The sequence below is a fragment of the Neomonachus schauinslandi genome, chromosome 7 (assembly GCF_002201575.2).
Source record: "Neomonachus schauinslandi chromosome 7, ASM220157v2, whole genome shotgun sequence".
Taxonomy (NCBI): domain Eukaryota; kingdom Metazoa; phylum Chordata; class Mammalia; order Carnivora; family Phocidae; genus Neomonachus; species Neomonachus schauinslandi.
The window spans coordinates 5,453,464-5,468,982 of record NC_058409.1 but is presented as its reverse complement, the minus strand read 5'-3'; the positions used below and the strand labels follow the sequence as shown (position 1 = coordinate 5,468,982).

Below are 15,519 nucleotides of genomic sequence, written 5' to 3'. Positions count from 1 at the left end.
AGATAGATAATTTTAAAAAACCATGACCAAAGAATTTTATATGGGAAAAATAAGATTCAGGAGTGAAGACCACAGGCAGTAAGTAAAGAACATGGAGGAATTTAAGAAATCTAACGGCTTTAAGTGGCACCCGGGTGGCTCAGTCGGTTGAACTTCTGCCTTCTGCTCGGGTCATGATCTCAGGGTCCGGGGATCGAGCCCCATGTCGGGCTCCCTGCTCTGCGGGGAGTCTGCTTCTCCCTCTCCCTCTGCCCATTCCCTGCTCATGCACGTGCTCACTTGCTCGCTCTCTCAAATAAATAAAATCTTTTTTTAAAAAAGGCATGGAAAGTAGAATAAGCTCGTCGATTGCCTCCTTACCTGGGAGTGAAAGTGTATCACTGTACATTGGCAGGGAGAGCAGGGAGGGCGAGAAGAGGCGCGCTCGCGAATTTCAGCGTTGCCCACAGGAGGGATCAACAGGGTCTGGGGGGACGGACCGGGGTGCTGGATGTTAGATACCAGAACGAGAAGGTTTACTTCCTGGCAAACTGGGGGAAAGGAAGCAGTGAGTTTCAACAACTCTTTTGAGGAGTTTGTTATAAAGGTCAGCCAAGCAGAACGGGTCACTTTAGTTGAGGTATAACACACACTAAAGCGCAGGGAGCATAGGTGGACAGCTCAGTGCACACGGCGTGTGAGCGCCCCCTGCAGAAGCATGAGGAGGGTTTGTAGGGACGGCGCCTGCTGGATCCCGTCCGTGGACCCTCTGCGGGGGCAGTCGCGTAGAGGAGGGTCCCCGTCCCAGAGGCGGAAGGCTGGGCCTGTGGGCCACGGATGCAGGAAGGCTGGCTGATGGCCGTGGCCACGACGGGCCTCAGATTGCTCCCGCTCACTCGTTCACTCAGTCTAGCAGGAGGCCAGAGGTTCTGTTGAGCAGGAAGTGAGGTGGGGAGGTGGGTCGGGAGGTTTGCACTGGACCGATGTGTGAGACGGTCACCTGCAGGCACGGGAGGAACGGGCCCAGGAAAATGCAGGACTCCCAGGCGGCGTGGCCTGTGAGCTCCCCGTCTTGCACGCAGGCGTCACACAGGACAGCGTCGCCAAGGCCACACCCTGGAGTCCGTGCCCTTCTGCAGCACTGAGAGCCTGATTCTCGGAGGTGCTCTGGGGCCTGCAGGTCCATCTGTGTCCCGGTCCCTTTGGGGAACCTCAGGCGGGCAGCAGAATCTCCATGTCGGTCTGGTCTGGCGTTGTGCCCCCACAGACTGCGCAGTTCGTCATGAAAATGTATCCTAGCAGACCCAAAATCCACTTCCAGAACACCAGCCGGGGGCAGAGGGATGGACTGTGGATGGGACCTAGCAGAGTTCTCTTCCTTTTCTTTCTCCTCCCCCCCCCCCTTTTTATTAAAGACAGCATCTCCGGGGCAAAACTGACATACAATATGCCATTTATATTCAAAGAGTACTGTTCGGTGGGTTTAACACGTACTCTCTGTGGACCCTTCACTACAGCCGAGAAGAGGGCTCTCTTACAAGGACCACAGAGAGGGTGAGGTCCTGCAGGAAGCCAACCAGCATCCCCTGCCCCTGCCACTTGGAGGATGGGACTGTGGCCGGGGTGGGGGTGGCGTTGGGGGGATCTGAGATGACAAGACCCAGGCTGGAGCACGACATGCAAAGGTGGGGCTTACTGGCCCACAAGCCAAGAAGTCCTCACGGTGGGCTGCCTGACATCACAGGGGCCTCTCCTCACTGGACTGGGCTTTCCGCCAGGAGGGCTTGGCTCCCGGGCCATGTGTGGGACCCGGATGCTGGTGGCAACCCCCGCATCCTCGGCTCATCGCAGCGTTCCTGCAGAGTCACCCCTGCACGTCCTCGGTGGCGACCAGGTGACACAGTGCCTCCAGCCCCGCCCCCTGAGCCCTGGGGTGGGAACAGCTAATTATTAGTTCAGGGCTTCACCCCGGTTCTCGGAGCCCACAAAGTGCCAAGCCAAGAGCGGAGAGAAATGTGCCCCCCGCCAGAGAAATGGGGAGCTGGCTGCTGGCAGAAGGGGAAGTGGGTTGAGGGGGGCCAGTGACGAGTGTCCACTCAGAGCAGTGTTGTTCCTGCCGGTGGGTGCTCAGGGAGAGAGCCGAGGGGAGCACGGGCACCAGCTGTGGCCCTCCTGAGCCCCTGGGCCAGGGGACAAGACAGGCTCCCTGCGCAGGCCATTACCCACGGCGAGCTCACCTGGAAGGCCGCAGGGACAGTGCTCGAGCAGGGGACGGATGTCACGCATCAGCCATGCTGGGCCTGAAGGGTCAGGGCTGCCAGGGCTCCCCTGAGGAGATGCGTTGGCCAGGGGAGGGTTCCAGAAAACCAGGGGAAGAGCCCTGAAAGGCAGGGCTCCCCCGCAGACCTCTGTCCCTGATTCCTCCTTCCCCCTGCCAGCCCCATACTGCCCCCCACCCTGGCACGTTCCCCGAGCCACCCCACGGTCCATTCCTCTTGCCCTTCGGCTGGCTGTGCGGTGGGAAAGCAGATCCCTGGGCTTCCACCTGGGGCCCCCTCTCACACGAGGCCCCGTTCAGGGCGAGGCCCTGTGGGGGAAGTAGCCTGTGGTGCCCATGGCAGAGATGGTCTGCAGGCGGGGAGCCCGCCTCACACACCCAGTTCTAGTTCGCCGGATGCCACAGCACCCAGTCTTGAGCTGACATGAGTGTCCAGAGCCAAGAGGTTGTGTGACCGCTGTGGGGTGCATCACACACCAGACGTGGGGGCCAGAGGAAGACAGAAACTCGGGGAGCTCTGGGGGCAACAGCCAGCCCTGTGGGAGCCCCTTCTTCTTGGAAGGGCCCTTGAGGGCACAGTGGACAGGTCGCCTGAGGGAGAGGGGATAGGAGAGGACTCGTTCCCTGGCTCAGCAGTCATCAAGGGCTCCCGCGGGACGATTGCCTCAGTTAGGACTCTGTCCATCTGCAAAGGGCTGTGCGGGCCGGTCTGGCCCCGGTGTCGCCCCACCTCCGCTCCACTTTGTGGCTCGGCACTTGGGCTCTGTGGGGCCCGCTGCTCTTTCCCGACAGTCCCGACCGGAGCCAATCCCGAGGCCGGGGGCCACGTGCTCAAACAGCCGACTGGCTTGCACATCAGAGACCCCGCTCTGGGCAGCTCACTCACCAGGTGCTTTCCCTCCTGTGTTGTGTTTTTCAGCACTCCCCAGCTCCTGCAGAGGCCTCAGATCAGCCCGCCAGCCCCACCACACCCCTGGGGGGCCGCCAGAGCTCCAGTGTGCAGGAGGCCCCGACCGCATCGCAGGGGCTGCTTAAACTCTTCCAGGGAAACTCGCCCATGGAGGACCTGGGGGCCAAGGGGGTAAGCCCAGAGCGCGGACCCCATCGCCATGCAGGACCCGGGCCTGGGAGGGGGCTTCGTGCCTGCACGCCACCTCAGGTCCTCGGGCCCCCAAAGGACACTGTCCAGGGCACCCTGCCCGACCCGCGGGGCAGGGCCGGTCACCCCAGACTCTAGGCCTCTGCACGGAGGCTCATTTCGCTGCTGCCTCGGGGTGGTGCCATGCCCCGCCCAGCCTGGGCCCTCACAGATGTGCGCCGCAGATGGAGGAGGGCCCCGGCACGCACGCCCAGACCCAGTGCTTGCTTTTAAAACTAGGCCAAGGAGAAGATGAAAGAGGAGTCATGGAACATTCACTTCTTTGAATACGGGCGCGGCGTGTGCATGTACCGCACGGCCAAAACGCGGGAGCTGGTGCTGAAGGGCATCCCTGAGAGCCTCCGTGGGGAACTGTGGCTCCTCTTCTCTGGTGAGCTGCCCCGGCATCAGCCCGGCCCCCTAGGGCCGCTGGGTGAGAGCCCCCCTGACCCGGCCTCCCAAGTCAGCCAGACAGGAGCTGCTAGCCCTTTCCTAGGCCAAAATGGGGCTCTCAGCGGTGAGGGGCCTGAGCCGGGGGCACCGTCCTGGGGCGCAGACACCAAGGGCAGGGCTCTGTCGCCCAGACAGTGCCTTCCCACTTGCGGGCCTCCTTTCCTTGGGACGGGCTCTGCCAGCACGCACGCCTTTGGCCACTTGGACGGTTTCAGAAGAAGGCCATTCAAACTGGGGCAGGGGGGGCGACCCCTCCCAGGACTGGTCACCAGGGAACCCTTGCCTCACGCCTCCTAACGGACCCCAGGGCCCCCGCGGGAGGGGAGGGCGAGGGAGACGGCTGCCAGCTGTGTCTCCACAGGGGCCTGGAACGAGATGGTGACGCACCCTGGTTACTATGCTGAGCTGGTGGAGAAGTCCACGGGGAAGTCCAGCCTGGCCACGGAGGAGATCGAGCGGGACCTCCACCGCTCCATGCCCGAGCACCCCGCCTTCCAGAACGAGCTGGGCATCGCTGCCCTCCGGCGGGTGCTGACCGCCTACGCTTTCCGAAACCCCACCATCGGCTACTGTCAGGTAAAGGGGGCGAGCCGGGCCCAGAGGCCGCATCTCCTGCCAGTGGCTTGCTCAGCAGAGGCCTGAGTGACTGTGCCCCGTGCCCCCCGGAAAAGCCTGACACCCCCAAGAGAGCTGTACCTAGGGACACCGTTCACCGCTCACGTCCCCCCATAGCACATACTGCCTTCTGTGTGCCGTGGCCGGGGGCTGGGGCATTTGGGTATTGAGGGTCTGCAGACATCTCCCCTGCTGCTCCCCATTCTGCATGGATTTGCCCGCCTTCGGTACCTCCTGGAAGCAGAGTCACACAGGATTCGCCTTTTGGTGACCGGCTTACTCCCTTAGCGCAGCGTCCTCGGGGCTCATCCCTGTCGCGTCCCGTGTTAAAATTTCTCCCCTTTTGAGGCCGAACCGTATCGCACTCCGCGAATAGGCCACACTCGGTTCACCCATGCATCTTCAGCTGCGCGCTTGCGTGGCTTCCGCCTCGGGCTCTTGTGAGTAGCGCCGCCGTGAGCGGGCACGTGCGGTGTCTGTTCCTGTCCCGGCTTTCATTTCTCCTGAGTCCGTACCCACAAGTGAAACTGCTGGACCGTGTGGTAATCCGACCTTCCATTTTGTGTGTGTGGAATCCCCATAGTGCTGTTCACGGCATTGGCACCATTTTACATGCCCCCCCAGCAATGCACAGGGTTCCACTTGCCCCCCACCCTTGCCACGCTGGGTCTCCGGTCCGTGGGCAGTAGCCACCCTGCTGGCGTGAGGTGGCATCTCATCGTGGTTTCGACTTGCACTTCCAGCAGCGTCCAATTTTACATCCGGGGGGCACTTCGCCGGCCCAGTCCGATGGCGTTCTGTTTCCCGGAGCCCACGTCTGGGTTTCCCAGAAGCATGCCACCCCCTCTGAAGTCCCTTTCCGTACGGCCAGTGTTCTGCGTGACCTGTTCCCAGGGCAGGGCAAGCCTGTGTGCTGGCTTTAGAGAATTTTTAAGAGAAGCTCTGCCATCGAAAGCTTTTTCTGAGAAGCCTTGCTATCGGCTCAGGCTGTGCGCCGCCCCCACCCCCACCCCCCGCTTCACCGCAGCTGTGTAGCTGTTGCATGGCGCTCACGTTCCCATCCGCCTGGCCCCCTGTCACACCTCCGACACCAGAAACCGCTCTGAAGAAGGGCCACATGCTCATACCCTCCCTCTCAGCTTTCCAAGTGCCCACTGGCCCGATTGGAGGGGTCTGGCTGATGGTTTTTGTCAAATTGGTTTCCTGCAAATGGCCTTTTGGCAAATGGCCTGGAGTTGGGTGGGATAGTTTGTCGTTGTGGGACTTGCTTGGAGAGTGAGGCCATGCAGGCCCCTTGGGGGCACGGGGCGGTTTTACTTGGCGGCCCAGCCCTGTGAGCCTCCCCCTTGCCGTCTCCGTGCCCACAGGCCATGAACATCGTCACGTCCGTGCTTCTGCTCTATGGCAGTGAGGAGGAGGCCTTCTGGCTGCTGGTGGCCCTCTGTGAGCGCATGCTGCCCGACTACTACAACACCAGGGTGGTGGGTGAGTGCTGGGGCCCCACGGCTCCCCGCGGGGTGGCGGCTCTCCCTGGGCCAGCCTTCGCACCAGGCACATTGCATGGGTGAGCTCTCAGAGGCCTCTCAGATGCGCAGCGGGCTGCAGACACTCACAGCCCCCATTCCCCGGATGAGGAGGCTGAGAAATCAGCACACAGCTAGAAGGTGGAGACCAAACGCAGACTCCCGGCCATCTGCCCAGACTGCATGCAGCACCCCGGGAGCTGGCAGTGAGAGGCCTGGGGCCTCTGTTCTCACCCCTGTAACTCTCCGCAAGGCTTTTTACTGTGCAAGATCTCCATATCACAGCCAGGGCAGGGAGTCCATACATCCCCGGGTGCCTGTCACCCGGCCTCAGCGACTAGGAACGGCAGCCCATAGAGTCTGAGTGATTAAGTGGAGATGCGTTGGCAAACGTACTTAATTACGTACGTGACTCAGTCTGCGGCTCTGAGATGTCCTTCCCCCACCATTTGGTTCTGGGGGTCTCCCCCTCTCGGGGTCCTTTATAATCATACATCTGTTCACAAGCTTCAGGGCAGGACACACGGCAGACACGTCTAGAAAAGAGAGATTTGTATTTCCCCAAAAGCAGATCCAAGCACAGTGGGGGCAAGTATTCTTTTCACACAGTGGTTTGGACGCCGTAGAGGGAAACCCGCACACTGTTTCCTGTTTCCTCCAGCCCTGCGAGTGAGCGGAGCTGGCCGGGGATCAGGTGGGCTCCCCACACCCACCCTGGGGCCCAAGCCAGAGGCGTGGGCCCGGCGTTCAGACTTCTTTGTCCTCTCCCTAGGGGCCCTGGTGGACCAAGGCATCTTCGAGGAGCTCACGAGAGACTTCCTGCCGCAGCTGTCCGAGAAGATGCAGGACCTGGGGGTGATCTCCAGCATCTCCCTGTCCTGGTTCCTGACCCTCTTCCTCAGTGTCATGCCCTTCGAGAGCGCTGTGGTCATTGTTGACTGCTTCTTCTACGAGGGCATCAAGGTGATCCTGCAGGTGGCCTTGGCCATCCTGGATGCCAACATGGAGCAGCTGCTGGGCTGCAGCGATGAGGGCGAGGCCATGACCGTCCTGGGCAGGTGACCGAGCCGGCCCCCCTCCTCCCACCAGGCCGCTGGCTGGCGCCCCTGTGGATGGCAGAGCCCGGCCCCATCTCCGGCCTTGGGCACTCCTCGCTCAGCATGCACCAACGCGCACACTCGGTGGGGGGCGGTGCAGGAGAGAGGCTTTTTCCTGGTGGGACGTGCCGGCTAAACAGCCCTGGGTCCTGACAGCTCTGGGAGCCGATAAAATGGGCCTGAGCACCCGGGAGGGGGCAGGGGGGCGGCAGCCGGAGCCCCCTAGTCCAGCCCCTAGCGGACGCTGGGTATCCTGCTCTTGTCTCCGAGCAGTCCTGACGCTGCTTTCCCTGGCTCAGCAACATCTCTCCCCCTCCCCGTCACCGTCACCTAGATGGAGGGGCCCGCACCAGCTTGCTCTCACAGCTGAATGGGCCGCCACCTGCCCCCTAGGGCCCCACATCCAGCCCTCGCAGACTATCTGGGATCCAGCCCCTTCCCCCCACCCCCACCGCCTTTGTGCCGCCCACAGTCCCTCTGCTCCGGCCCCAGCCAGCAGTAGCCCACAGAGCTCTTTCTCCTCAGAATCTGACCCTGGGACTCCCCGTGCACTCATGGTTCTCTGGACGGAGAAGCTGAGTCCCCCCCCCGATCCAGGGTCCCCGCCCCAGCCTCACACTGGCCCAGGCCCTGAGCTCTGTAGGGTCCTGCTGGCCGTGTGTGCATATTCACCTGGCCTGGAACACTCCCAGCGACCCTGGCCTGCCAGGAATGCTGCCACCTGCCCGCCGAGCCAACCCAGGACCCTGTCATCCCTCCCACTGGGACTGACCTTTCTCCTGGTGTGGTAGGGTCTGGGCTTAAAAAGGGTCCCGACCCAAGGGACCCCCAGAGGACAGCCTGGCTTCCCAGAGTTAGTGCTCAGGCCTCATGAGGGGTGAGGCCTCTCTCCTGCCTCCAGGGGACCCCCGACTTGCCAGAGCACCCTCCTGGGCATGCCTCTGCCTGCCCTCCGCACAGAGTCAGGGACTCCTCTCCTGCCCTCCTGGAGGGTGCCCCGTCCTCAGCACCCTCGCTTCTTGATTGGGAGTCTAGGCAGATTAGGTCCCTCCACGTTACTTAGTAGGAGAGAGACCCCCGTTGCCTGTGGGGGGGGTCCAGCCTTCTGTCCTTTAATCCTTGCAGATACCTGGATAACGTGGTCAACAAGCAGAGTGTTTCTCCTCCTATCCCACACCTCCATGCCCTGCTGACTAGTGGGGATGACCCGCCAGCAGAAGTGGACATCTTCGACCTCCTGAAAGTGTCCTATGAGGTCAGCACCCTCTGGGGCTCTTTGGCCGGCCTGCCCCAGCTGGGCATGTGGGGGTGGGCAGCCGTGGCCCGGGGCAGTTCTCTGCTCTGTGGTTCTGCCTTATCTCACTGAGTCCCCTCCGGCCGGTAGAAATTCAGCAGCCTGAGGGCCGACGACATCGAACAGATGCGGTTTAAACAGAGGCTGAAAGTGATCCAGTCCTTGGAGGACACAGCCAAGCGGAGCGTGGTACGGACGGGGCTGGGCTTTGACGGCCGCAGGTTGCTGGGGGGTGGGGGGTGGGGCGGGGGTCGTGACCCAGGTGGGCTGCTCCTGCCCACAGGGCCAGGTACAGAGCCCCCTAGTCCAGTCGTGTGGGACTGGAATCCAGGAGTGAAGGTGCAAATTTGAGGAAGTGGGAGAGGCCTGGTCACTGTTTTCTGCTCCTGGGCTGGTCACTGCGAAGCTTCTCTGACCCCCCCCCCCAGCGCCTAAAGGCCAAGAGTCTTCCTGCTGTGGGCTGAGCCCTGAAGCCTGCTGGCTTCGCCCCTGCCCCTGGGCAGCGGCGCTCGGCCACCCTCCACCTATCCAGCCCACTGTGCCTCTGCTATAAGCCTTTGTCCTCCCCAACTCTGGAGAGAGCATTTGTTGGGAAGTTCTAGGACACCTTCCAGAGAGCCAGTGCCAGAGTCTTTCCAAGGATCCAGACGGCAGTCACTACAGGATTGCCCTCACCTTGTGTCCCTGGCTGGGTGTTCAGGACAGAAAGGCCCCCCCAGCGCTCACCAAGAAGGACCTTGGAGAGTGTGGACTGAGTGGTGGGATGTGTGACCAGGGATAAGCGTGTGGTCCATACCTCCTTCCCTGAATGGACTGCCGTCGAGGGCTTGGCCAGCCGGCAACCTCACCAGGATGGTCTGTGTTAGCCTTCGTCCCGTGGGGATTCTCTCAGAGACCTGGAACTTGAGAATCCGTCAGTACACGCTGTTTCTCTTTTCTTCTAGGTCCGAGCTATACCTGGGGACATTGGTTTCTCAATTGAAGAGCTGGAGGACCTTTACATGGTGTTTAAGGTGACAGCCAAGAGCGAGGGCAGGCCCAATACCCCATCCTAGTCCCCTAAGTGCGTCCTTGGTGCAGCAAGCTCCTGCCAGAGGAGAAATCGATTTTTATTAGCGAGCATGAGCAGGGAAGAGAAGGAGAAGCAGGTTTCCTGTGAGCAGGGAACCCAATGCAGGGCTTGATCTCAGAACCCTGGGATCACGACCTGAGCCAAAGACAGACACTTAACAGACTGAGCCACCCAGGTGCTCCGAGAAATTGATTTAAAAGCATCTTCAGATGCAGTTGCCACAAACCTCGTGTGGTAGAATTTAATCCTTCATGGAGTTTCGGCAGGACACTTTCTTAAGTGGCAGAAAATCCACTCAAGTCAGCTTGCACAAGAGGGAATGCATTGGTTCATGTTACTGGAAAGCCTAGGAATTCACACCTTCAGGCATGGCTGGATCAAGGGGCTTAAATGTGCTGCCAAGCTCCCCTTCCTCGATGTCCTCTGGACTGGTCTTCCTACAGAATGGCAGGACTGTCGTCTGCAGCTCCAGGGTCATCCCGCTCTCTCAGGGGAAAGAGCCTTTTCTTTCCAAGTGGTTTTAACAAAAAATCCAGGGTTAGTTGTTGGACTAACTCAGGTTAGGTGCTGTGGCTGTAGGAGGGTGTTTATTGTTGAGCCAAATCTAGGCCATGCGCCCTCCCCACGGCCTGATGTGGACAGGAGGGGCTCTCCCAAAAAATTTCGGGTGCTGTTCACAGAAGAAGGGGAACAGGTGTGAAGAGCAGGCAGAAACAGCTAAGTCCAGACCGCCTGTTGTCGGTTACCCGTGGCCTCTGGTTTGGCAGCCATACCTGAGCCTTACGGTAGGAACGGTCCAGGCAGTGCTGCCTCTCACCCCTGTGACCTGCTGTGGCCAGCAGCCCTGGGGCTGTGTCTCCGCTCCTGCGTCTGTCAACAAGAGGCTGATGGTGCTCGTGTGGGCGGTTCTGGGAGGTGCTCCCAGCCCCGGGACTGTGCGGACTCGGGACAGCGGAGCGGGGAGGACACACTGACCAGCCGGGCGGTCCTAAGCGCCGGGGCGCTGGGAGGCCCAGCCGTCTCACCACGTTGTGCCGCCTGCAGGCCAAGCACCTGGCAAGTCAGTACTGGGGGGGCAGCCGGCCCACAGCTGTGCGTCGGGACCCCAGCCTGCCCTACCTGGAGCAGTACCGCATTGACGCAAGCCAGTTCCGAGAGCTCTTCGCCAGCCTGACGCCCTGGGCCTGCGGCGCCCACACGCCAGTCTTGGCCGGGCGCATGTTCCGGCTCCTGGATGAAAACAAGGACTCTCTGATCAACTTCAAGGAGTTTGTGATGGGGATGAGTGAGTAGCCCCAGGGCCCCTCCTCAAGAGGCCTCCAGATGCCAGCGCAGCCAGTCTTCCCCCTGCAACAGCACCCCTGATATGGAAAGGGCAGTTTTCTCACTGGGAACATGTGGGGGTCCAGTGGGGTCCTCCCCTCCACTTCACCTCCCCCAGGCCAGGGCTGCTCAGCATGGGTCTGGCGACCCTGAGAAGGGCAAAGCTCCGGGGCAAGTGGGAGGCCTGGGGCTCCAAGGACCTCTCCAGGAGAGTCAGGCTGGGAAGGGGAGGGGCTCCAGTGTGGACTGGCCGGGGGGCTTTGGTGCCCTCTTGCCAGCAGGCCTCCTCACTGGCCTCCCTGTGCAGGTGGGCTGTACCGTGGGGACCTGACAGAGAAGCTCAAGGCACTGTACAAGCTGCATCTGCCCCCAGGTGAGAGCTTCCTCCCCGACCCACCAGCAAGGGCCTCTCGTGTACCGAGGGGGGGCTGCAGCGTCCCAAGGCACGGGCCTCTGTGGGCTGCTGGGCCTCAGGCAGCCCGGGGGGCTCCACATCCTGGCAGAGCGGGAGGAGGAGGCCGGAGCCCTGGGGCGGGGGCATAACCTGAGAGGGAGTGTGTCAGGCGACTCGGCCTGGCTGAGGGGGACCCAGGTGGGTCACAGGCCGCTCCTGTTGATCCCCAGAGGCTCAGCCTGGGGGCACTGCCGAGGCCCTCAGAATGGCTGGGTAGCCCCGTTGTGCAGCCATGAACAGGGGCTGCTCTCCCTTGGCTTCTCTACACTCTGCCTGAGCCTCCTGGGGACACTGAGAGGCCACAGGGTGGGGAGAAGGGTGACCGGCAGCTGGTCCCCAGGCCAGATCCCATAATCTGTGGGTTCCCGCTGTGTGCGCCCAGCTCACCCTGCCCAGCATGGAGAGTTCTCCAAGATGAGGTTCCCTCGTTTTCAGGGGGGAAACTGAGACTCAGGCAGGTGAGAGTTCTAGCCTGGGGCGCTCTGCTCTGGGGTGGAGCCACCCTGGGTCCCTGCTCTTGTTCACGAACTGCCCCAGGGAGTCAGCGGCTGCGTCCAAGGGGGCGGAATGGTGTTTGGAACACCGGCGCTGTGCGCTCCCCAGAGGCCATCACTTCGTTGGCCCGGAATGCAGTTTTAAAGCTCCCCTGGGGGGTGGTTCTGTGTGGCCAGAACTGGAAGCCCCAGGCCTTGACACAGGTGATCTCACCTGGAATCCAACACGGGACATTGGCCTCAGGGACGCCTCCAGGGAAGGTGGGTGCCAGCCATGTCTGACTCTGCTGAGGGAAAGGCCTGGGTTGGGCAGACCCCACTGGACTGGGGTCCTCCAGGTGAGGGCATGTGGGGCCACCTTTGCCAACTCCCGAGACACCTGTATCTGCCTCCCGGAGCCCACAGCCCACACCCTGCCACCTCCCCCAAGTGCCACCTGTTCAACCCCTGTCATCCCCGACCGCACGGTGGGGAGAATGAGCCCCCCCCCACAGAACCATGTGGGTCTGAAACCCTGGGGACCACTTCATCACAAAGAACGTACCAATGTGGAACGATGCCCAAGATGCATAGAGTGAGAAGAGCAAGTCCCTTGTGCGTGGCTGGTGCCTGCGTGGCTGCCCGCAGGGGCCTGGTCCCCACAGAGTGCTCTGCACCCCACCAGCGGAGCGGTGAAGGGGGGGGGCTGGCCATTCACTGGACTCCCAGCTGCACTGACCAGGTGTTTAGATGGGCTACATGTGACGTTCTCAAACACAACATGAAAGTCAAGAAAGGAACACTACCCGGGATCCGTGATCATCGTTACTACTCTGACCCCACGCCGTATCACGGGCCCTGGCAGGCGGCGGGGCACGCCACGCGGGGAGCCGGGCCTGCCCTCACTCACCTTTCCCTCTGAGCACAGCCCTGAGCCCGGAGGAGGCCGAGTCAGCCCTGGAAGCGACCCACTACTTCACCGAGGACAGCTCCTCAGAAGGTGAGCGCCGCCGACCCTGGTGTAGGGGCCTCTGGCCTTGCAGCCGGGCCGTCGTGGGGCCCCGCACAAGTGGCCCGCAGCCCTCGGTGGGCTTGGGGAGCGTGCTGTGTTGGGGAGCCACGGGTGATGGCAACGTCCTCTCTCTGGGAGGGCCCCCCCGGGGTGTTCTCACTCCTGTTTCTCTTGTCTCTGCCTTCCTGGACCTTGGCTTCTCCCTCCCTCTCTCATCCACTCCTCTGCTCTCCCAGCATCTCCTCTGGCCTCAGATCTGGACCTTTTCCTGCCCTGGGAGGCTCAAGGTCAGTCCCTGGGGGTCAGGGGCACCCGCTTTGTGCTGGGCTGCGTCTGCCTAACACCCCCACCCCCCACCCCGCATGGTCAGGAGGCCTGGACACGCTTGGTCCCAAGGATGCCTCCTGTGTGGATGACTCCCGAGGAGGACCCAGGACCAAGTCGCAGCTTACTGGGGAGGAGAGGGGCGGCCTCTGTGCTTGTCGAGGGGGCTAGTAAGTGAGGACGCATGGCACGGCACTGGGGCCTCAGCTCCGCGGCCGCACGCAAACAGTATTCCATCATCACGCTCATGGGAGAAAGCCCAGACGCCATCGTGGCCACAGTGTGAAACGGACAGGTGGAGGAGGGCGGTGGAAAATGTCCTCATGGCCTACATGACCAGGTGTTTAGATGGGCTTAAGGAAAGATATATTTGTTGAGTGCCTTTGCGAAGGCGTTCCTTGCTACATGTAAAGCCCGTTGGGGGCATCAGATCCAGGTGATGGGGCATTCCGGGCCTGGGGTTGACTAAAACCCCAGCCTGTAAGTCCTCGTGGCAGATAGTACCCAGCAAGGATAATACACGGCCAAAAGAGAAACACAGTGCGTATCCAGATAGCCAAGGCAGGCCTGCTGGTGGTGTCAGAAGGCTTAATTTGAACTTGATAGGAAGCCTCAGGTGCACAATCCAAAGAAACAGATGGGTCTTCTGTTACACTCAGAATCTGGGAAAATCACGGGCTCTTCCCAGCTTTCCCCGGGGGTTCCAGTTAGGGCTGGGGCCCGGGGGTACAGAGCCCTGTCCTCAGACCGCACGCAGCCCCCGGCAGTGGGCCTCCACTCGGCAGTGAGAAGCCTGAGCGCAGAGAGACTCCCCGCCATCGCCAACAGCGCTGGGAGGCTGCCACCCACCAGGGTCCCCCGGCGGCCTTGTGGCCCGCAGGTCTGGGAGAGCTGGGCCACCTGCTGCTCCCCATGTTCATGGGCCCCACAGGGGACGGTGTGGGCCACCTCCAGCAAATGTGTCACTTTAAGAAATACAGTGCCCGGCACAGAATTCCCGTACACACAATTCCTCATCAGTCAGTGCGGTGGTTGGTGGAGGGTTGAACTGAGAATCAGGACCGCCTTGGGTTTGACCCTTTTCAGCAGACACTAGAGAAACTAGTTCTCGGGCTTTTTCTCGGTGAGGGTCGAGACTTATATTCCTTTGGCAGAGAGGAAGGCGGGTCTGGCGGCGCCTTGGTTCCCCGTAAGCAGGCGAAGAAGGCGAGCGGGCCCTGGGCTTCTGCTTCTGCGGGAGATGGGACGGGGCTGCTCACAGGCCTCCGAGGTTTGCAGCCGCAACACAGGGGTATTCCCTGTGTGCTTTCTCTTTTCCGGTTGTCCAGAAACACTACGGCAGGAAGAGCAAGAGGGAGGCGGAAATGACGACGGCCAAGAAAAAAGAGGTACAGGCAGGCCGTTGTTCCCAGTGCCGATGCAGATCCTGGGGCTCCTCCCTGCAGGCGGGGCCCCCACCCAGGGAAGTCAGCTGCCAGGGGAAGCCACTCTCATCAGCCCCAGGCCTGACTCTCTTGTCGCTGTGAATACACCCCCCACACCCCACTGCCACCTCGTTCCAGGGCACCTGCTTTCTGCAGCCTCCACGTCCCTCCTTCGCCATCTTGGGGGAGACAGGTTGGGGCCCTCTTCGTCAGCTCAGGCCTTACCCTAGCATAAGAACTCAGGGGAGACATCCGGGTGTTCTGGAGTGTTCTTCCCACTGCCACCTCCCCAAATACCGGGGTGTTTCATAAAAGGGCCCAGGTAACCCTGTGCCAGACAAAACTGAAACCCACTCACCGCCTGCTACCGGCCCCCAGCTCGATCTGACAGATTTTTTTTTCTCCCAATACACAGAGGAGAAGGGGACCAGCCCTCCCGACTATCGGCACTACCTTCGCATGTGGGCCAAAGAGAAAGAGGTTCAGAAGGAGACGATTAAGGATCTTCCCAAAATGAACCAGGTAGGCCCATTCAGAGCCCACAACAGACACTTCCGAGGCTGGGTTCCCCCCATCCAGCGGCTCCCCACCCTCCCTCCCAGTGCCTGCTGGAGGGTGGAAATTCGCCTGCCTACCTCCTGCACCTGCTCGTCAGACAGCAGTCAGGGACGATTCCAGAAGGACAGCAGGCCAGTTGCTTTGGGTCTTATCCTGGGTGGTGTTTGCTGGCGATGGCTCGTTCACATTCCGTCAGTATCTATGCAGCAGAGAGGCAGTAGGGAAGGTGAGCCTCTGACACACAGGCCCACACGACCCCTTTACGAGTCATCCCCCCAGCGCTCCTGTTCCTCCCAGGCCCTCCCAGCTGCCGTGCTCACGCAGGCCTGCTCCACCCACCGCCCCTTGTTCAGGCGCTGGCCCCTGGGTCGGGAGCCCGGCATCTTGCCAAGGGTCTCAGCGCTGGCCGCAGCCTGACCACAGCCCTGCCCCGCCCAGAGAGGCACCTGCCGTCTGGGCATCTCTCACCTGCATCCTGAAGAATGGGGTGCCCCGTGGAGCG

The 15,519-nt window shown here is 61.5% G+C and overlaps 1 protein-coding gene across 1 annotated transcript in view; it reads left to right on the top strand.

Moving 5' to 3' along the window:
- TBC1D9B (TBC1 domain family member 9B) overlaps nt 1-15,519 on the top strand; it is a 38,773-nt gene that overhangs the window by 20,984 nt on the left and 2,270 nt on the right. The window contains exons 8-21 of the mRNA XM_021689942.1: nt 3,177-3,338; nt 3,636-3,786; nt 4,210-4,424; nt 5,831-5,948; nt 6,759-7,044; nt 8,209-8,338; nt 8,468-8,566; nt 9,322-9,390; nt 10,494-10,734; nt 11,080-11,145; nt 12,628-12,699; nt 12,948-12,998; nt 14,364-14,423; nt 14,875-14,981. Of these exons, the coding sequence (XP_021545617.1) occupies nt 3,177-3,338; nt 3,636-3,786; nt 4,210-4,424; nt 5,831-5,948; nt 6,759-7,044; nt 8,209-8,338; nt 8,468-8,566; nt 9,322-9,390; nt 10,494-10,734; nt 11,080-11,145; nt 12,628-12,699; nt 12,948-12,998; nt 14,364-14,423; nt 14,875-14,981 (1,827 nt within the window). The remainder of the gene's footprint in view (nt 1-3,176; nt 3,339-3,635; nt 3,787-4,209; nt 4,425-5,830; nt 5,949-6,758; nt 7,045-8,208; nt 8,339-8,467; nt 8,567-9,321; nt 9,391-10,493; nt 10,735-11,079; nt 11,146-12,627; nt 12,700-12,947; nt 12,999-14,363; nt 14,424-14,874; nt 14,982-15,519) is intronic.